The sequence below is a fragment of the Pleuronectes platessa genome, chromosome 7, assembly GCF_947347685.1.
Source record: "Pleuronectes platessa chromosome 7, fPlePla1.1, whole genome shotgun sequence".
Taxonomy (NCBI): domain Eukaryota; kingdom Metazoa; phylum Chordata; class Actinopteri; order Pleuronectiformes; family Pleuronectidae; genus Pleuronectes; species Pleuronectes platessa.
Window position 1 is genome coordinate 12,045,029 of NC_070632.1, and position 22,528 is coordinate 12,067,556.

A 22,528-nucleotide genomic window follows, 5' to 3' on the forward strand; every position below is an offset into this window, starting at 1 on the left:
TGTCCTAACTCCTGTTAAGCGTGGGCTGACCCAACGAATGATGCAGTACAGATTTGACAGGGTGGCCTTAAAAAAGTCTTCAATGTTACAAATAATGAAAATGAAAAGTTTGAGTCGAACCAAGACCAGTCCTTTTGGTAAGACATAATTTGGTCTGTGGGTCTGGAGTGTGATTCGAGGCACGTGATTCAGTCTAAACTGTAAAGTCCAAAGGTCTGGACCAAACAAGGCAGGCTTGAAAGCACCCTAAACTTCTGATCAGATGTGGCTTAAATGTTCTGGAATGACTCCAATAAAGGTCATCACGAAAATGTCTCTAACACAGACCAAAGAAGAAATGATAGTTTTGTGTTTTTTATCTGTTTCTGGTCAAGTTTATGCATCAAACGAATGACTTTCTAACAAGCCTGTGAGCTAGTTTGTGAACATTGGGAAATGCAAGTTTAGTAGCTTGAGAATGATGAGTACTTGTTGTGTTTAAACCCAGTCGCTGGAAGTGCTGATGAAACAAACTGTGCTCTGTATCGAATGTCTTTCAAACTTAGATCAAGGCGGTGGAATCTAAATGACACAAATATGTGATATTTGGAACATGTATATTTTCACTGATGTCTTTACAAGTCTTACAGTGAACTTGTTTACAGCTGTAGACGATCTGATTTGAGGTTTATTTACCCTCATCAATATGTGGATGGACGTGTGTGGGAGAGAGGACGAAATAACACACAGATTATCTCACTGTTTGGCTTCCGACTCCATCTGTCCATCTCAAGGCTGATTGTATAAGCCCAGCTACAGTGTCTTCTCCTCTCCTCCTCCTGCCGACCAGCTGACACTCCGCCGCCGTCGTCTGTTTACATCATGGGGTTTGCACGACCTTTCCCAGGATTCAGCAGGACATTGCAAACACATAGAATCATGGGAACCGTGCTCTGTCATACCTAACCTCCCGCCTTTCCCCCCTCACTAGCACAACAAATATTTACACCCCTCGTAAATTACAGTGGCTGAGAGGTGAATGTCTCCAGCCTTCGAGTTCACCTCCAGCCAAACTCTGATTCATTAAGGAAAATTCTCACTATATAGAAATACCACACATTCCTCATGGGTTTCTCAAGGCATCAGTGAGAGCGCAACACGAGGCCCTGAGAGAGAGGGGTGGGAAACTGGGACTCACACTGTGGAATGAGCGATTGGTTTGGAGCATGTGGTTGGTGAAATTAAAAAGATGGGACTTTAATGTATCATTGGGGATTAGGATTTTTGTGCAATGAACCATTCTGTAATCCTTTCTATTAGACATCAGCCAAGGAAAATGTATAGTGAACTCAGAGAGAGAGAAATAGAGAAAAAAAAGGTGCTCAGCAAAGCTCTGATAATGACAATTTATTTAGTCTTTATTTTACTTTTGTAGTGTATTGCAGTTTATTATGATATGGCAGTAACTTACACATGTTTGTGCTGACTCTCAGTAACAAACAAATGTGATATGTCAAACAACGATTTGTAGTCACATGCGCACACACACACGTATACACACACACACACACAATCTCAGCAGTACAGGATTGACCCTGTGCATCGATAAACCCCTCCATGTATCAGAGGGGGCTGTGATAGGCCATTTAATCCACACAGTCAGATTGGGTTTGGTTGCAGGGCAGAGAATTACTGTACAGTACAGAGATATTGAATTTATTATTGATCAAGGCTTTCTGGGGAAAATGGAAGGAAAGTGGAATAAATTAATCAGAGCGGCTGCGGAAAAAATAAACTCCCATTGGCATTTACATTTTTTTTTTTTTTTTATGTTAAGACTGATGTATGAGTGACCCAGAAAACCGTGGGCAGTCATCCAAAGGTAGAAATAGTATGTGTCTGTGTTTAATTTTAAACAAGGTTTAACATTTATATCAAACATAACACATGAGAATTGATCATTAAAGCTGTATTGTTTCTGTATTGGACTGTTAGCTACCAGAGTTTATAACTGACTGGCACATACACATGAGCACTGTGGGCTTGGCACAGCTTGTATACGGAGGATGTATTGCCTCCATGTGGCCATTGTTGCAAATGGGTGTGTGTGTTTGTACTCAATAAGGATAAGGTTTTAATAAAGAATTAGGTTTGATGTAATCATTTATATTTACATTCTTTCAGTGTTTAGTGTGCTGTGTGGTTGGTTGGAGTTGCAGATGGGTTGGATATTCCTTAATTTGGGGGAAGAATTCGATAGGTCAGGTCAGGATAGTCCAGCCTGGGAAAACAGGCTCCGGGGAAAAATGTTAATTTCCTTTTTTAAAAGCATTCTGGCTCAAATCCCAGGGCTGTTAGAACAGGGTTACATGCTCGAGTCTTTAGGGACAAAATGTCAGCATGTTTCAGCTCAGTGACTATTTTAGTCCGTGTATGCATGAATGCACATGTGTGTTTCCTCTTAAAATGAACAAACACACACTCAGACAAGGTGTCTGAGAATGTTTGCAGCATCCCTCTTTCTCTTGGAAAAGTGAAGTTGTGTGTGTGTGCGCGTGTGTGTGCGTGTGTGTGTGCGTGTGTGAGAGCTGAAGTATTAGAGTGCATATCGCTTTAAAAACAACTACCAGTCAGGGAGACTGAGAGACCGGCTGCATTTCCTTAGTGGGAATGTTTGTGTTTGTAGCGCTGAGACCAATGAACAGAGGGTCCATTGCTTCAGTGAGAAGGAAAGAGAGAGGAGAGCGGAACGGTCAGCAGGGACCATTAGCTGTGAGGGACTGGGGCAGCAGGACGAGCAGGGTTTGACCTTCAGGAGGCATCAGTCTGCTGAGTCCCTTGGAGACTGAGAGGACAGACAGGGACAGAGGAAGGAGAGGAGAAAACCTCAGGGTTATCCTCTCACTGTGGCTTACCTCCAGGGATGACCTAAATATTGTCTGTTGGCGCTAAGTGGTATCAAGAGGACCATAAAGGCTAATCATATCTTCTCATTCCCTGCTGGGCCTCTGTGGATTTTACCTGTAGTGACTCACCTGTGCAAATAGTGGTTTGCTAATGTGATGTCCCACTGATCAACCCTTGCTGCTTTACATACCTTTTGGAGGCACGTCACTCACAACTGAGAGCTCGGTGCCGTAATGGGGGCCGTGTTGTTGAGTCTAGACGAGGCGATCTTTACTCGGCAGGGTCTGCTGTGGACTCTCACCTCCACGGCCTTGCAGCGCTTGCGTGTGCATGCCAGGAAGCTTCCTGGACCCCTGCACCTATTTCACACAAACAGGTGTGTGCCAAGGCCACTGTACCAGGTAGGCTGAACCTCCCCTACACACGGGACAAACATAAACTAGATGGGCATGTGCATAAACATACTTTCAAACAGGCACGTTGCAGAAGGCATTTAAACCTAAATAAGTTTATATCTGTTAAGGTAAACAGGGATAACATCTGCAACCAACTGTTGTCTGACTCCCAGCTGTCCCACCTGTGGAGATGGGCATCCAGGACAGTAATCTATTTTAAAATGGATGGTTCCACACTTGTGTCCAGGTTTGTGACGGACAGAGAAAGAGAAGAGGAGAACAGATGAAGTGCTGCAGGTCAGATGTGTCCTTCAGGCGATAGAAGAGGTCCAGAGACAGGGGCAGGGTTAAACATGACTGATTTGTGTCTTAACGTGGAGGACAGAACTGGGTTAGATGTCATGGCAGAGCCCCTGATGGTGAAAACGTCCAGCTGACATTGTATTATAACACATTGCTCCCTTGCGTGCAGTGTTGTGCCATCAACTAAATCTTTTGCACGGAAAAAAGCTGCGTTGTGTTATATTGCTGTCCCTGGGTAAACTGCTCCTCTGTTGGGTGTTGTTGTTGTGTTCAGGACTAATAGGAAGTTGTGTTGCTATGGTCACTATTAAGGAACTGGTAACTAAGCTGGTAAGAGTGTCGGTGTAAACGTGGAAGGACTACGCTTTCACACGGGAAACCAAAGAAACACTTTTTATGCACTGACCTGTCACTGTAGTTCCCATCGTCACTAATTTAATTGCTCTATTAAAACCAATGGGTCCTTTGTGCTTCGTGTTTGTCGAGGTGTGATTCAGCAAAATGGTTGCTCAGTATTCACGTCACCGTGTCTGGATCAGTACTCTGGGCTTTTCACGGAGCCATTAGTATTCCCCCGGCATCTCACCTGCCCTGTGTGCAGCTGGCACCACCAGGACAAACCCAACAGTCTCACAGATGACAAAGACCACTTCACATCCCCAAGATGATCAGTGGAGTAACATAAACACACACATGCAGAATACACATCGACACGAACCCACACTCATCCTGCCTTTTTCCGTTGAATTCCCTTTTGAATCTCATGAGGGGAATAAGCTGGAATTTGTTATTCTAACTTTTGTCTTCAAATGTGTTTTCATCTGGCTCCTAAGTAAGCATCCTGAGGGGAGGTAACACAATGAGAGGAAGCTGAAATAATACACCAGACCTCCCTGAGACAAACCCGTGCTCAACACCCCCTCCTGGTGCAGGGACACACTAGCATCTGAAAGAGGCTGCGCTAAAACACTTATCGAACGCAGATCTTTTAAACACTTTCCCAAACATCCTCCGGAGGACTGCTTGGATGAGCTGCAAACAATATCTCCCCCCGGCCCGATGCAATGGTACGCTCCAAGGTGGATCAGTTAATAGTGGAGGGAGTTGCAAAGGCAGGGAAGGAGGGGTCAGTGTGTCAGGCTGCAGGATGGGGATATCCCTGGCTCACTGCGCTGACTCCCTGCCCGGCTTCCTCCATTACTGTTAATGAGATACCCATCCTTACACAACTGGCACACACACAATGGAGAGAGAGCGCGACAAAAGACAGACGCCCTTAACTGCGTTGTTACGTTTCATCAACTTGTTTCCACTTTCCCTACTAGCTTTCCACCTTCAAGTCTCTGCCCTGAAGTGAAAATACATTTCCACTCCAGTGCTCTGATCTGAACCTGACTTTATACTTTTTGCCCTTTTTTGCAACCTAAATTACTTCTTCATTTCTTATTTAAGTCTCTCTCCACTCTCCTTTCAGTTCTCACTAGGAAAGGGATCCATCAGCGGCAGTCCTCAATCAGGACACAGGCCCAGACATTTTTTCCAGACTGTGACACATTACAAACGGGTGACAAAGTAAAGGAACCGCGCTAACATGCCTCAACTACTGGAAGGATGAAAAACATTCTTCCAAAAGATATTCCCCCATTCGGTGTTTTAATGATGGTGGTGGAGAGCCCAGTCTCATGTTGGTCAAAAAAACATTCTCTTGTGATGGCCACAGCATATGATTCACCTCATAGCTGGTTTAACACGTGACACATTAAATGTTTCACATATGAAAGAAGGCAGCAGGAGATTGTCTGGGTTGGACGCGTTTATACCAGGAAAATGGGTAGAGCAGTCAGGAGGCATGACGTAACGTATGTATTCAGCTGCAGAATTCACGGGATGTTGTTTACAGCACATTGACACCAGCATCAGCCCGTATCGGGAAAAGCTCTTGAGTCTTTCCAAGTTCTTGGCGTCTTTCCTGCTGTATTTCCTAATGCGCAGTTGAACACGTGTCCACAAACTCTTGTGAGATCCTCCGGTTTCTCCACTCATCTTCCATTTATTCCCTTTAATCTGTCGCCTGTCTGCACGTTGAAGTGATGATTTTATACCCAATGTGCTTTACATGTTGCGTGGATCCGCCGTCTCGTGCGACCGGTCTGCGGCGCGACATTAGCAGACTGCAACATTTGTGAGCTGTTGTTTGCTCACCCAGACGTGCTCTTAATTCTCTCGTGAGGGAACGCAGCAGCGTGTTCACACTTTCATCCGGCTGAGCGATATTGACTCAACAGCCTCCAGTCACACATTTTCCTCCGGTGGCGTGACCCTGTAAGTAGGGTTAGCACAGTCGGGCGTGTGAGGGCAGTGCTCAGCGGCACAGCTTTAGATAGTGTCTCTGGGTAATTCTTTGTCACTTCTCGTGTTGCTTTCCATTCCCATTGATTTCAGATGTGTACAGTGTATCTTACTGCTTCTCATCTTTCTCACATCACCCACCCCCCTTATTACCACAACACCCCATCCCAAAAGCAGGATGTCCTGTGTGTGTGTTGGGGGGGAGGAGGGGGGGGGGGACAATACAAACACAGGTGGCTGGACCTCCCGCTGAGCTGCAGGAATTTAGAATATACCTGTAATCATTCCCTCTCTGCGACTCCCAGGAGTTCCTACACGCCATCACTTTGTTCTCAAGAAATGTGAAGTGACACGTTGTTATGCAAAAAGTCATCCTCAGCAAGTTCAACATCCCTGTAAAACATTTCAGACTTGACAAGATAAACATCCTCTCACAGAGCCGGTTCATTTCCACGGTTACAACAGGAGCAGACAGGAAGGTTCTCCTTGTCTCCATAAACTGCGATCCAAGCTGGTTTCCTAGCAACGGGATCCCGCTGAAAAGTTTTATACATATTTTAAATCTACAGTATCATACATATTCATGACAGGGTTTACTGCTGTGCTGGTTTGAGGCTCCACTGCATGGTATTCAGCATTGAGAAACAGGCCAGTTTACTCCCACTGAAGTCATCTGGTCCTGTTTCCTGTGAGAGTCGTCCTGTCACTGATCATATTCCTCGCTCACTGACGAGTCCCAGCTCCTCCTTTATGATACAAAGCAGAGACACTGCAGCGGAGACCCAAAATAGCCGAGATACACAATCCTCCTTCTGTCTGGGAGCCGGTTCACTTACGTCTCCTGTTCATGGACTGATAAAGTTTGGGCGCTCAGTCAAACCGGGGTGTTTTCAAGCAAGTGGATTTCTTGGAAGAAGAGCCGCTGCGATTTCCTGCAGCTCCCCCCCCCCCCCCCCCCCCCTTATTCTGGACATGACTGCACTCAATTCAGCCTGACACTCATGTTCAATTTATCATCCATTTGTTCTTAAGTTGCACTGAAACAGATGTCAATAGATACACTCATGGCAGACAGGCAAATATCCAGCACAGACAAATTGTCTTGCAGTCCAGTGATTATTGAGGTTGAAGATGAACTTGTGACTTCCTACTGAAGAATTTTTGATCATTAGCCTCGTCTGGCAGCCATCTTTGCTCTCACTGCCAAAGGCATGGATCTGAATGTGAGAAAAATCTTTTCCCAGAACCCGACACAGAGAGATTTGGGTAAGGGGGGGGGGGGGGGGGGGGGGTTAGAGGGCCAGAACAGACATTGTCTCGCATTTTTCCAGTGCCTTGCTTCTTTTCTTTTTTTTTATTTGTTTGCAACTCGCTGGAGGCATGTTTGTGTTTGATATCCCTACATAGGCGCGCACACACTCACACACACACACACAAACAAACAGTCGTCGGTGGTTGAAGCCGTTTACAGTGTCTCCCTTGGGAAACAGTCTTATTTGCATAGTTTGTCTGGAAAACATTTCCACTGGTCCATTCCCAGGCTTATCAAGACCATGGTTCGTCAGTGTACATGTGTGTGTGTTAAAGAGAGTGAGGAGGAGGCTCGTTGGTGTCTGGAATTAAGAAAAAACAGATTCCTGCAGAGATTCATCAGCAGCTCAGCCATGTGGAAACAATTTCCTCACCACTCCAGAAAATCGTAAATCATGATCAAACTTTTATCAGTCATTGCTGTTTCGTTGATCGAAGTGTCTACTGGAGGTTTGCAGTCCTGCTACATGTTAAACATTTAAAATTACTCTTCTTCATGTGCCGTGTCATTTAGTAAGTGTGCACCCCAAGCTTCTTTGACATGCCAGAATCTAATCTCTCTGGTAATATGAGAATATTGCACGCTGCTTGATAAAATCATTGATCACTTGATTATTTACAGGAGTTTCTCCCTATTGCTCTTCCTCACATGGTCACCATACAGTCCAGCAAATGGGTTAAACTCTGATTACTGATAAAGCATTAGTGCAGTGCCAGTTTTAAACCTGCTTATTTCAAATGGGTGGTTTGCTTGGCCTGTGGTGATGCTGGTTGCAGCTTTCTTTCTGAAACTGTAAAAAGTGACCTGCAGTAATTGAGCCGCAGCGAGTAAGGACCTGCTGCTGGACTCAGTGTGCAGGATCCTGAAGCTGCACAAAGAGCTGTTCACCAAAATTCAAAGTTCGGCGGGTGAAGCTCGACTTATTGTGCACAACTGGAATATCAGTTGTCGTTACTGTTATTCTAAACTGCCCATTGTCGTAAATGTGCTGTCGTCATGATCAACAAATCGCACCAAATTTGACATTGCCCTTCCTCGGGGCCTTAACATTACAAATGCCAAGTGTGATGCCGATAAGATGGACGATTCTAGAGATATGTGTTCCACAGACAGACAGATCAAGATAGAAAGACTGAATTACAATCCATAGTTTATTATTGTATTTGTCAGGCATACACGGATATCAATGATGTAATGACTATCGACTGTGTTTTTTATTTAATCCAAAAAGGGTTGCCGAGTATGAACCCTTTCCCAGATATCAGTTGCCATGTTGGAGACGATTCAGTTGTCAAACAGGATAAAACATTCGAGTTGCAATGTCTGGCCGGAGCTCCACTGGGCCAAGTTCGAGCAGCCTACTTGATAAATCTGGCTGGTATCCCTCTAAATCCTCGACATGTGTCTGAGCCGATGTGGCCACAGCCAAAAATGAGAGTCCAGAGCAGAGTTGATATGAGGCTTTTTGGAGGTGGTCCCTTTCTATTGGGTTAAACTGTGGCATTAGTGATAAGGATATAAGGGTTTATAATGCTTTAGGTTCAGAGGTTAGGGCCTCAGTATAGAATGGTAATCCCTGGGGATTACTGAGAGAATCTAGTGAATATCTGAGGAAATCCCTCTCAGGGACTCTCAGATCCTCTGTTAGTATGGATATTAGATCCCGTAACAGTGTGTCCACATGTGTTTACCGAACAGAGGTTTAAAGAGGTTTAAAGTGTGTTAGCCATGAGAGCTGCACGAAAACAGTCAGAATTTTTGTTTTTACAAGCATCAGACCGGAGTATGTTTCTCTACAGTCGTATTCAGACATGAATTTTCTGACAACTGTGCCAACATGGGTTCATTCAGATATTCTCTGTAGTTTTCTCTAGAGGACAGGCAACTCAGACATTTGCGTTCTTGCATACAGCCTCAAAAGAATTCTTAAGATTATCTGGAGTTCAGTGCATTTCTGAACGCATCGTATGAAAAAGAAAAAAAACTTAGATAGAGACAAATACATATAGAGTTGAATGTATAAGTCACACTAATGCTGAATGAGATTAGAAAAATTTGATGTTCACGTGTCTGAACAAGCTCCTCCACTTGATTTCCAAATGTTCCTTTGGGGAAACTCAGTCAGTCATAACTCAAATCAGTCGTCATTTAGAGATTAATGTGAAAGCAAGCTTGAGGACTCCATTTTGGCTCATTAATTTTTACGATACGTTTTTTCAGCACTCTCTCAGGTGTCTCTCTAAAGCATGAACACTTGTAGACTAAATTATGTATATATATATTGGACTCTAGTCATATATGCACGCTCACAGGAGCCCTGCAACTCTGTGGACTGGATTTCTGTTTTGGTTTTCGTAGGTTTCATATTTTTCCCGTGGATTTCAAGCTTGCCAAAGACCGTAAGAGCAGGTATTTGAGTGATATTTCTACCTCTTAAGCTAAAAAAATGAACCCACTTCTCATCCGTAACTCTGCTTCATGATTGATCAGGTTTTCCTTATTTACTGAGCAAAAGCTTTCCACCTCATACTTTCATATTCTGGCTCTCCCCCCGAGGGGCAGTGGCCAAATGGAAGACATTCAATACCTTTACAATGACAGGATTCCCTTTGGACAAGAGGAATTACACTCGCACACACAAACCCACACAGAGCACACATACTTGCCAAAGGGCTCTCCCTGCAGATGAGCTGGGTCATTTTTCATTACCCTGGCTCAGAGGAATCAAGTGTGTAGTAATGGAGCACGGTCACATTGAGCCAAAGCTATGGAGGGATAAATCCTGGACTGCAGAGCACATTGGAGACAGACCAGACACGCTGCAGGACAGAGCGCCTTTCGGAGAAACAGACAGACCCTGCACTTCTCTATTTGTCATTAGAATATACCCCAGACTAGATCCTGGAGGAAGGAAACATCTGAGGCTGCAACATATTCCTACTTTCTCCTCAACTCTCTCGATTACTTTGTTTACCTGCCTCGTTTTTGGTTTATTCCCATTTTTTGTTCATCTCTTCCCACGTGAATTAATTTCCCCTGCTATCTTCACTGTTGTTTATTGCTTTTTTACACCTGTCTCTGTGCTGATCTCGCACACATAAACCCCCCGTATGCCATCTGAGCCAGTATAGCCTGAGGGAGATCAGGAGTGATAGGACAGGGGGATGATGAGGTGGCGGTATGGGGATGTGCCTTTGTAAAACCGCAATGTTGACTTTGCGGAGCTACGGGTTCCCTTGTCTGTGCCGAATCAGAGGATCTCGATACTGTCGTCAGCTGGATCAAATTCTCTTTGTGAGGGAGAACCTTCAATTCGTGCCTTTTTATTTTATGTTTACACCCCAGGGCCGTACTGTGCATGTTACAGTGTCTGAGCATTGTCTTACAGTGCCTCCTTCTTTAAGTGCCCTACATTTCTGGCAAAGAGTGAACCACGGAGACGGCTAGATCTCCCAGAAAGTTGTCATGACAACTTTTGTTTGCATCTCAGCCTGGAGAGCGTGGGGGAGTTGGGCTGGTCAAACATTGATGTGTGTGGGTGTGGGTGTGTGTGTGCATGTATGCAGGTTCTGTCCATGCCACTCTGAGTGCTTTTAAAACCAAAGATTTATTCTGTGGATAGAAGCCTCCGGAGCTCCTGGAAAGCAGGTACCTACAGTGGTGTTGTTCTGTGAAAGTCTCCCTAATTAGACTGTAGATCTCTCGAGCCCCTGAAGGACACACGCACACAAACACAAATACACAAGGGCAAAATTTGCCAAGAACAAAGAGGATTTGGGTTTTTTTTTGGTTTTTTTTACCCAAACCCCCTTTTCTCCTCTCCCCTGCTGTTCTGGTCTCAGGGTACATGTTTATTAGGCCAGTAGAATACATCAGGACTTTGACACATCCACACACACACACATGAACAGCCTTATCTCGTGACTTCTGAGGACTTAATGTTGACTTACATAAATTTCTATTGAACTGACTCAAACCTTAACCATATAGCTCACTTCCTTATTCTAATCTTCACCTAAACTGAACCTTACAATGCCATTAACAAACATTTTCAACCAAATTTGTATGATTTATCTTATGAGAACTTGCTTTTTACCCCATAAGTCTCCATAATGTAACTGTTCACACAGATTTAGGTCCCCACAACATGGGTAATACCACACACACACGCACACACATCCAGGCACTGCACACAGGAGTTTGCAGACAGGACTGTTTAATATTCAGCATGCTAAATGATTAGAGTGTTTGGTATTCCATCCAGTCACAGGACAGAGGATAGAGGCCACTGGAGTTCAACCGCTCTGCAGTGCACATTGTCCTTGAGTTTAAGCCAAAACCTGTGTGTCTCTGTGTGTGTGTGGGGGTTTGTACTTGTGTGTGTTTTATTTGTGTTTGTGTCATAAAGGCTACGTTTGGGGACAAATATCAGAAAAGAAACTAGCCGATTGGGTACAGCTTTGCCAGTTGTGGAGGACAGCTGTGTTCCCAATTGAAGCAGCTTTTTGGGTCAGTGGTTAAGGTCAGGGTTTGGGTTAGGCAAGCATTGGTTATACGTGGGGTCAGGATCAGTAAGTTGCTTTTTTGCTTGTGTCAAACTGAAAAGTCAGGAAGTCACAAGAAACAAGAGATAGAGGTCATAGATGAAGATTCCTCCATCAACAAGGTTCAGTGGGTTTACAGACGGACTACCAAGATAACACACACACACACACACACACACAATACATTTATATATAGAATACTATAAGCGCTGTGGAACCAAACACCCACACCTACGTCACACTGTCTTCTTCATGCTTTGCCAGCAGTATCGGTGAACACAGGGTCACCGGGGTCTACAGTGATTTCTCACTGTGTGAATTATAGATGAAGAGAGGAGGTGTGGGGGTAAAAGATCCTTCCCCTGTGAATGACTCACACTTGCATGCACAGACACACATTGACAGCCGAGATCCTTGCGGATCAGCCCCCATGATCGCCGAGACCGCATATCAACAAGATAACAGTCCCGAAGACGTGACATCACTCGCACCTATTTGGCCCCAGACCTCCCTGCTCTTCTTGTTAGTGGGTATATGCGCTGGCTGACCCTATACCCGCCTCCCCCCATCACTTTGTCCTCTGTCCTTCCTCAGAAGCTACTTTAGATACTGACTCACCTCAGATCTATTTCATCCTGAACACAAAGCAGATGTATGGCCACATTTTCAGAGGCACACCCACCAAGATATACACCAACAGACGACCCACACGGTCGTACTCATAATGGCTTCATCAACTAAGTGCTTCCTTTAGGTCGGGAATTCGAGGAATGTCCAATCCTTGTCAGGAAAGGGCAACTCTGACCGGGGGAAAGAAAGAGATGCTTCTTGTCCCTCCTGTGGGAAATAAGCAAAATAGAATAATCCGTTTTGACTACTTTCAATAGAGCTCATCACTAAATAAATAAGTGCCAACACATCCGAAGTTATGGTGGCATTGAAGACGAATGACCTGAATGCAGACTGAACACAGTGGCCAGTGGTGACTTGCTCTCAAACTGACACACTGTGGCGCAGTATCGTCGCACTGTGCTTTTATTTGCTTCTTGGATTTCATCAAGCTGTGGACGTTTTCTTTGGTCCCCTTTTAGAGCTTTCTGTATTAAATATAACTTCAGGCTCCATAAGAGTGCCTGTGCACACGTGTACAACTCTGTGACCCAGTTATTTTCTGCAACCCAGTGAAAGCAACAGAATACACAGCAAAGGCAGAAAAAGAGATTGAGTGAGTTGTGGATTAAAATAGGGAGAGAAAGGAAACAAATGAGGGAAGGAAGTTGACATGAAACGAGTGAGTGAACAGAGAGGAGCAGGCTCCATTAGCAGAGTTTAGAATGAGCTGTTTCGAGACATGAGCTCCGGAAAACTGGGTCCAGACATTCACAGTTTGCCGCTCCTATATGAATGATATAGCAGGGGATCGTCTGGTTTAGACACTTTCACAACCAAAGGAAATGGTCTGGTGCAGTCAGGTGCAAGGGGGCGTGGATATGACCTGTCAAATTCCGCTTTGACCTTAGACTCATTTTATGACCATACAACTTGTTTGACAATTTTGCAGTCTTCCCTTAAAGCTCTCCATTCTCATTGTCTTTCCAAGTTGCCGTCTTTGTCTGTCTATGTACAGTATATGCCTATTTTCATCCACATTTGTCACGTGTTAGAAACGCCATCAACAGTCGCTCGCTGAAAATGTTCTCCGATATTTTCCTGCTGTATTCTCTCTTGTGCTCACTCTGACATTTTCTGGACATTTCACCAGGGGGCTGTCAGGAAAAGTTCCAAAACAACTTGGACTTTCTCATTCTCACATCCCTCTGGAAAATGTCTGCACTTGAGTGAATGTTTGAAAGCAGCTATGGATACAAAAAGAGACTCAGTTTACACCAGAAGATAAACACTCAGTGTTAAATCAATGACATATTTATGCTGCATATTTACAAAAGCATTTCATTCATTTAAGATCAGATATTTCAACTGTGGAGGAATCTGAAAGGAATGAGAAGAGAAATTTTAGACGATCAGGAATTTCTCAAGAACAAGGTGATGTTGAGTTATGACAATAAGACAGATTCAAATTTACTGTAGTTATATGAAATAGTAGCTCACTGCCTTTCTGTGCTATCCTGAAACCTTTCACAGCAAAGTCATTTTTATGTAACGTCTTATTCTGATTCATTGTGGATTGAAGCCCCTCTGGGTGCACATGGCAGTGAAGTGGATATATCACGAATATGAAGGGAAAGATGGGATGTGTCGCTTCAACACAGCTAAAGTTAGGATCACGCATAAACTATGAAGCATGATTTCTGATGTCTTCATAGCGCTGAAAGAAACAGCTCATAGCTACTTTCACAATAAAAGTCTGTAAAATTCACAAGCTTCTCCATCTGTCAGTTTTAGTCAAAGTTGATGCAATAGCTACAAATTTAGGTAAACATGTCCTGGGAAAAAAACAAAGAGAAAGGTTTTTGGTCGGGTCTGGGAGCAGAGCTTTGTAGTAAAATGAGAACAAAGCCGAGCTGGCTACAGAAATATCTACAGTTTGTTTGAAGTGCCAGTGTGTTTCTGATTTAAGAAAAAAAGAAAAAACGCCCTAACTGGAACCACATTTCAGTCCCAGAGTCACTCACGGGCAGGGAGGGTGGAGCTCACAGACACACAGAAAAACACACACACACACACACACACACTCCCACACACACACTTATATATATTGAACAAACAAAACAGATCTCTCACAGTCGTTTCTCCAGACATTCCAGGCTGCTTTTCCATGACCCTCCCTGCTCCATCTCACCGTCCCACTCCGCTGCTACTTGCTAAATGGAGAATAGGTTGGGAAGTGGACGTTATTATTTTTCCGTTGGATTCTTAATAACCCACTGAGCTGAAACTGTTCAGACCCATCGTATGATTTGTTGAATCTTATGTTGTATTTTAATCAGCACCATCTGCAGATACCGTTGCATCAAAACTGACGAGGAGTCATAAAGCTTATTCAGCTATAATGATCTCAGCATCATAAATCATCGTAGGGACCGCTGGTGTCAGACCACGCTTGCGCTCAAAGTGACGTGTTTAAGAGAGTGTATTTGTTTAGTCTCCACAAGTATGGGAGAGACGCAGGCAGAGACAGAGAGCGTGGAGTGTGTGTGTGTCTGTGTGTGTGTGTGTGTGCGTGTGCGTGTGTGTCAATCTCAACTGCCTACCGCAGCGTCCCGCAGTCAGGGTTAAAGAGATTCTCCATCTTGATTCAATTAACCGTTCAGCGCTGTTTATATCACATTCCACCAATATAGGTTACCTTTTCCACCACAGACCATCAACCCTGTTCCCCCCGCTCGACCCTAAAACCTGACTCTTAATACCCACCGCCTGTTAAACCCACCTCACCCACTTTCGGATCTGTTCCCCTTTGGAGCCCTCCTCCATAAAAATACACCAGATCAGCACCTCATTACAACCACACCTCAGCCCAGAATAGAAGCCCACCGGCTCCATAGCACGGCTCTGTCAGGGCCCAGATATGTCACACCTACAAGTGTTTCTCAGCTTGCTCCTCTTGGCAAAGGTCCTGTAAAGGGGACCAATGTGTAGGGGACACAGTGGACCAGCAGCTGTACCGTCTCACACTACCTGCCTTGTTTCCTGTCTGCCTTCCTTTTCCTTTCTGTCTTATTTTGTGAATTCCCCCCCCGCTCATTCAGCTTCTCTGGCGGTAGTCACATCCTTTCCAAACAGGATAAATAATTCATAAACTCTTGTAGCTCAAGTGTTCAGGTCCGTCCTTCTACATTTTCTCCTTCTCCTTTCTTTTTTTTTTTGGCTCCTGTCCTTTTTTTGTATTACCCCATTCCTCCACTGCCGGCATTGTCCCCTTCTCAGCCCCCTGTGCTCTGGTCAAACAACAGGGCTCTTGTGACAGCTAACCGAGGAAGCAACCAATAAAGAGAGATATGTATTTGACCGGAGAGAGAGGGATCAGTGTACGCACTAAAGCCAGAGAAAGAGTCATCTGGAGATGTTTAAGTTGGACAGGCCAGTTTCCGGTGTCTGGAGCAGGCCAAAAATATCCAGAAACAGAAAAATCCAGCAGGACAGGAAAGGATACACCTCCTCGATTCTCATGTGACCTTCTACATTCAGCCAGCTAAGCTGAATTGTTGGGCTTGCAGCACAAGCGATGGTAGCAACACAACTGTTGAAGCCAAGCACATGAAATTTAATTGCATCTTTGTGTTGCTTAATGTCTGGGAAGAGAGTCTTTGTTATGGATTCTGAAAAGTCAAGATAATGCCTTGCCAGTGGTATTTCAAATATGGTGCAACTGCATTTGATTCAGACACAGACGCTGACAAGTTAAGATTGAAAACAAATGACCAATTATCTCTGATGCTGACAGTTTAGCTAAAGGGATATATATGGATAGCGTATATGTGCTGGGCTACATGTGGCCTCTGTGTTTTCATAACATGGGGAATTACTCGTGTTGTAATTCAGTTACAGGCTGGTCTACAGTTGTAGAGTCATTCAAAAGCTTTATTGACAGTAGGTTTGGTCCTATCCCTGCCTTCACAGCACACATTAGTATCTATTTATGGTGCCAAAAACCAGACTGATTTTGTTATGTTAACAACTTGTGGTTTCAACGGCTGCTGCTCCAGCTGTACAAGGTGAATACAAGTGCCCAATTTAGGTCATATAAAAAAAAAGGAGAGAGAGTGAGAGTGAGAGTCATTCCAACGGCTGCAGCGGACAGAGAGCCAGAAGTCACGCCAGCAAATCAAACCTGAGAGCGAGGAGGTTTAGGTTTGAAAGTGCAGACAGGAAGTGACCAATCCCAACTGAAACTCCTACTTGTTGTTGCAAATTATCATTCAAACATTAAGGACTTATGGGGAAAAAGAACATGCACACGATGTAGGCCTGGTATATATCATGAAAGAAAACTTAGGGCATTTTCACAACTTGAAGATTCATGTCTTTGTTACATTGTTTACATCAGATTTGGTTGGTTTTGGTTTCACATTGCAATGTAGGGAGCTCTTATGTGATATACATACTTCCTGTCATCCATCCTACCTAAACTGGACATTGATTGGTTGGAGGACAGTCATCCGTCTGACATCAGCGTGTTGTGTTCTCGTCTTCTGCATTGGTTAACATTTTGACTAAAGTGCATTGGAAAAAAGTAGTCTTTCTGTTCTGATTCACTTTGTTAATTTTGTTACCACTGTAATATTATTATGGTATTACTACCAGCAAAACAAATTACCTGCTAGCAATCCTGTGAGCCTCTTCCGCTCCTTCTTCTCTTCTATGCTGTCTCTACCAGCTGCAAATGGTCCCCAAGTCCAAGCTATCCCAAAACAAATCTCACCGAATCATGGTCAGAACGAGACCATCTCTTTGTTCAGAATAGATGTTGGTCCAACGGGCCCCTTCCACACCTGTTATTTTGACTGAAAGATCAGGCAGTCCAGACTCAACAAGGCAGCTGTGAACGCCCCTTGTAACAAATACTTTATTAGGTATACACAAATTAATCAAGTTTGTGTAGAATTTAAGAATGCAATTGTGTTGATATGACTTCACTTCAAGTTGTACGAACTTAATTCACAGTTTCTTCCAATTGATGTCATGTTGGCGCAACATATTTGTATATGTTTATATATATATATATATATTTGTCATTGTTATTGTCAAAGTCCTGCGTGGAAAGCGTCTCTCAAGGAGAAACCTTCCTCCCAAGCATCACTCACTGGTGCGGACTTCATATGGAGACTGTGATCCACGCTCACTGTTATTTAACGGCCCACTTTAATCAGTGTGTGTCTGCAGACTGTTTGGGCTGGTGGGCGCACACACACACACAGAGAGAGAGAGTGAGAGAGGGAGAGAGAGAGAGAGAGAGAGAGAGGGAGAGAGGGAGAGCTGCAGTCTCTCATGGCTGGAAGCTGCTGCAGAGCGGCCCCGCTCCTCTCCCCGCCCCCACATCTCGCCTCCATTATTCCCGTGTCTTCGCGGCAACTCCGGTGACAGCGGAGAGAAACACGGCGAGGAGGAACCGCGGAGCTGTTACCTGTGGTGTCTCCCGGTCGTCGTCCTCTCCTCCCCCCTCCGCGGTTGCTGACCGCTGGTACAGTCCCCCCCAACACACACACACACCCTCTCCCTCCACGCTCCCGTGCCGGTAGCGAGAAACAGGAGGAGGCGGAGGAGAGGTGGTCGGGGGCGGAGGTGGTCGACCGGGACTAGACCCGTGAGAAGCTCCCTGCTTTCGGAAGGAGGGATGTGAGGAGGCAGCCTTTCGGAATTACCTCCTATCGTGAATGGCGCGGACCTCCGGCAGCTCCGCAGCGCTTCGAGGACACCGGGGATCCGCGGCGACCCAACTTATCGGTCACTAACATGGATGCTGATGTGCCTCCTCCTCTAGGCCGGCGGGGAGAAGAGGGGTTTTTTGACGCTTCTCTGGCGGCAACACGACTCGTCTCTCGTTGGATCTAATCATTTTATTTATATATATATATCTATTCTCTCTGTGTGTGGGAGCTATTTTTCCTTTGCGTGGGAGCTTCGCAGCGAGCGTTTTTTGTTTGCAAGGTAACTAATGATACTGCACTGACCAGGCATCACTGTCAACTGTGTGTGTGCGTGTGTTTGTGTGTGTGTTGTTTTCGTGTGATGAGCCGGTGTGAACATGGCCGCCTCGCGCTGTAGTGTCAGCTCACATTCTTCATTTTCATCTCCCCAAATCCGCCTGCTGTTGTTGCCGGTGAGTCAGGCCTGAGGATGGAGCGAGGTTTGGCCGATTCAGACCTGACTGCTCGTGAAAAGCTGCCGGAGGAACCGACATGCATGAATCACACAGAGCAGGGAGGCGGTGAAGGGCTTTTTCCACATGTGCCTGTCATGATAAGAAAGTTTACAACATGCACCAGGGCACCAGTGTGCTGCTGTGGACGAATCCAGTGACTCATTGTAAATATATATATCTGCTTTAACTTGAAATATCGCAGGGTTGGTGTGTTTTCCTCCACCAGCTATTCATAGAAACTTCAGTGCATTTGATTTCGTGGTGGGCAGGAACCCAGCAGCATGCGTCCAATACCACAAAGTGAATTTTAAGACTCAAACCAGCGAGAGTCTGTCTCTGCCAGATTGAGCTGCCTTGGTTTGAGCCTGCAGGCAATGATTTGTTTCCTTGACGTTAAGGTTTGTTGTATTCCCAGGTGCCTCCAGCAGAGTCCCAGTGCCAAAGTGTGTGTGTGTGTGTTTGTGTGTGTGTGGCTGCATTGCAGTTTGAACAAGTCTGCAGACAAGGAGCCTCAGTGAGATGTTTTGTCTGTATTTAGTCTCCCATCTCATGTCCAGGCTCATTAATGGCTGATTCGATTTCAGATTAGTTTAGCCAGCAAATGCTTTCACATAGTATTTACATCCAGATTGGTGACTTTGTGTATATACTCGCCACATCAGGGTTCTTCTATCACTTTCATTTGGTTATAATGAGTCCTATTTGCACCACTGAGCTACTACACAGTAGTCATGGTAGTAAATACCTTCACTGTATACAATATAAAGACGGAAAGATTTGTTTTGCAATTGTAATGTATCTCCAAGAAGAGACATGAAAACAATGGGCAGTGTTGGAAAATTTACGGGTGTGTGTGTGTCACGGACTGTGTGCACAGGTGCACCCAATCTAAACCCTCAAACCACAGGAGATCAATGGGGAGTGGGAGGGTAAACCGAATCCTTCAAAGTAGCATGAAGCCACACATGCACGCGCACACACACACCCACACACACATGCACGCGCACACACACATTTAGAGTTCACACTGGGATGACCATGGAAAAGAAACTCTCCCTCCCGTGCCTCTGAATTTCTTCACTTTTCTTCGTCTCTCTGTTAAACTCTCACCTCCAGCCTGCCACCTCAATGCCAGTTGGCCCGAGCTGTGAGAAAGTAGTTGTACATTATACTCATGTTGTGGACACACCCTTACCAAATTGCCAGGGCCTCAGGTGGCCAATATGATCCTTCTCATGGTGAAGAGTTACAAACCGGTTGTGCTTGTGCTCATGTTTATGGCATCTGTGCTTTGACGGGAGTTTCTCATCGAATGTTGGACAATGAGCATGTCTGTCTCTCCCCCCTTTCGCTTATGTCTCCGTCTCCTCCAACATTTCTTACCCCTGCACCCCACCCATTTATACACCCACGCACACACACACACACACACACACACACTCACACAGACACACACCGCCCCCCTTCCCCCATCTCCCAGATGCGAGGGAAGTGTGGGAGGAGCCAGGGGGCTGTTTGTGTTCCTCAGGGTCCCCGCTTCCTGTCAAGTTGTGGAGAAACTCCACATGTGCTGAACACACCATAACATACACACACAAACACGCTACATGCTGAACACTGAACAGAGTTTGTACGTCTCTTCTGGAAAGTCTTGTGGATTTTTATAACCTTAGTTTTCTGTTCGTTTGAACAGTGGAGAACTTTCGGACATCTTTATCTATCGTGGGAAGTTTTTCATCTAACTTGTGTGCGTGCGGTGCAATTTTCCCACAGTTGACTGTTTCGTCAGTGCACCTGCCTCAGTGTTTACGGATGAGCTAGGCAGATGGATATTAACAGTTTTTTTTGCAGCTCAGTTCTGCAAACCTTGCATCAACAACTCAGACAAACACTGGAGTGAACACTGTCGGCAGGCAGCCTCACATGCTGTGGGCCTTGCGCTGATGGATAATGGATTTCCTGCTCATGGAGCAGCATTAGAAATGTCAAAGGAAGGTAGATGTGCAGGACGCCGTCTCTAGTGGCTCATCGTGTGTAGTTAGCTCGGCTGTTCTTGTTAGGACGTATGCAGACATGCTAACACCAAGCTTGTCATTCAGCCAAACTCGAGTTGTTTGTACATTTAAGTCGTTTTCTTCACCTTTGGCAGCAGTGGATATCCATAAAAAAGACTGCTTCTGATATGCATTAGTATAATATGAAAATATACAATATACGCATATAACCAAACTGATTTCTTTTTTTCTTTGTTTCTTAGATGACAGAGGGGAGGCGATGTCAGGTCCATCTCCTCGACGACAGGAAGCTGGAGCTCCTAGTACAGGTGAGTGTCTGATCTCTCCTCTCTCTTTGCAGAAGCTCATTTCTTCAGAGCGAGGGAGAAGGGATGTCTGGTGTCCTCAGGGACTGAATTACTGCTGACCGAGGGGAATTCGGTCAGCAGTAGGTGACTTTGCACTTTCTTGATGCTCACCTGATCTCTCTGCACACACACACAAAATCCCAGTCGGGCATGAGTGCTGCAGACCCTGCCCTGACTTGCTGTCCTACCAGCTAAAACTTTTCCCCTTAGCTCATGTTTATCTTTTTAATTCCCCAACCTTTCTGTAATCATTACATAATCATCTATCTTTCTATATACCTTACTTGTCTGACTGTTTGTCAGTGTGTCTGCATGTCTGTTGACAATGCTGCATCTTATCTTTCAAATGCCTTTGAAAAGCCGAGCAGCATGATGTCCTCCTCCTTCTACATTCAGCTTTAAATCCTCCCAGCAGGTCAAAGGCAGCAGAAGCACTTACAACAAGCCAGTCTCTCCTCTGTTTGCAATTTTATACCCTTACTTTCTCAGCTAGCTCTTTGTGACTGTAGATGTGCTGTCACACTTAATAGGAACAGAAAGTATTTTACGACACACATTAAGGGAAGATAGGGATTTTTAGTTTTACAGAAGCATGTTTGTAAGAAGCTCATTCAACTCTTCCTGACCTCCCAAGCTCCTCTTGGGTCTGACCATTACCCGATTCCACTGGAAAAAGAGAAAGACAAAAGGAGGTAATTGCCCTGGAACAGGAGAAGAGGAGCAAGCAGAGAATAGAAAGATTGATTCAGAAACTCAGGGGGTTGAAAAGTGAGATGAGAGCTCAGGAGTGGAGAGACAGGAGATGATACTAAAGGGATGGGAATAGAGAAGAGAAAATGGAAGGGAGAGCCGGGGCTAGGTCTGCTGACTTTCTGATTTGATTACTGTGTCAGAACTGATGCTCTCTTTCAAATTGGTACTTCTCTCTGGTCTCTCCTCTCTTTCCCTCTCCATCTTTCTGACTTTCCACTCTTCACCCTCCATGTCTTGATTTGTCACTCAGCGTCTTGCTTGCCTTTACCTGCCTATTCCCCACTGTCTCCATCCAAGGCTACATTCACACACATTCATTTTAGTTTTATATTTCATATCACTTTTGCTACATTTGCACCTGCTATACATCCTACTCTTTAAAACGGAGGCTTTTTAGAAACACTATACAAGTCAGGTTGGCACACTGGGGTTGTGTTTTTATGCTCGATGGAGTAACTGAGACTTTTGGAAACAATGACACCCATGTTCACTTTCTGATTGCGTCTCATCGGTCACTACTCTACTCAAGTGGTGAATGCAACATGACGTTACGAACCTTTACTATCAGTAACAGTTTCACCTCGTCAGTCATCAGTCTAGGCTAAGAATTTACTTTAAATATGTTGTTCTTCAACCATTGCATTTTCTGCAAGCGACCAACTCCATAATAGACAATCTACTTCCTGTTTACACCAACACACACTTGGCCGCTGTTCATGTCATATACATTTTCAGGTGTGTTTGTATGGATGGAGATTATTTCAGACATAGAGCCAAAGCCAAAACTATTTTGAATTGAAA

General features: G+C 44.8%; 1 protein-coding gene across 6 annotated transcripts in view; it reads left to right on the forward strand.

Moving 5' to 3' along the window:
* The window catches only part of frmd4a (FERM domain containing 4A), a 70,401-nt gene that overhangs the window by 13,298 nt on the left and 34,575 nt on the right, over positions 1-22,528 (forward strand). For 2 of the 6 annotated variants that reach the window (XM_053426628.1, XM_053426627.1), the window contains exon 2: positions 20,870-20,935. In XM_053426628.1, coding sequence (XP_053282603.1) covers positions 20,870-20,935 — 66 coding nt within the window. Of the gene's footprint in view, positions 1-2,643; positions 3,288-18,105; positions 18,399-20,869; positions 20,936-22,528 lie in introns of those variants that run through there. The other 4 variants (XM_053426625.1, XM_053426626.1, XM_053426624.1 and 1 more) reach the window with 4 other exon arrangements.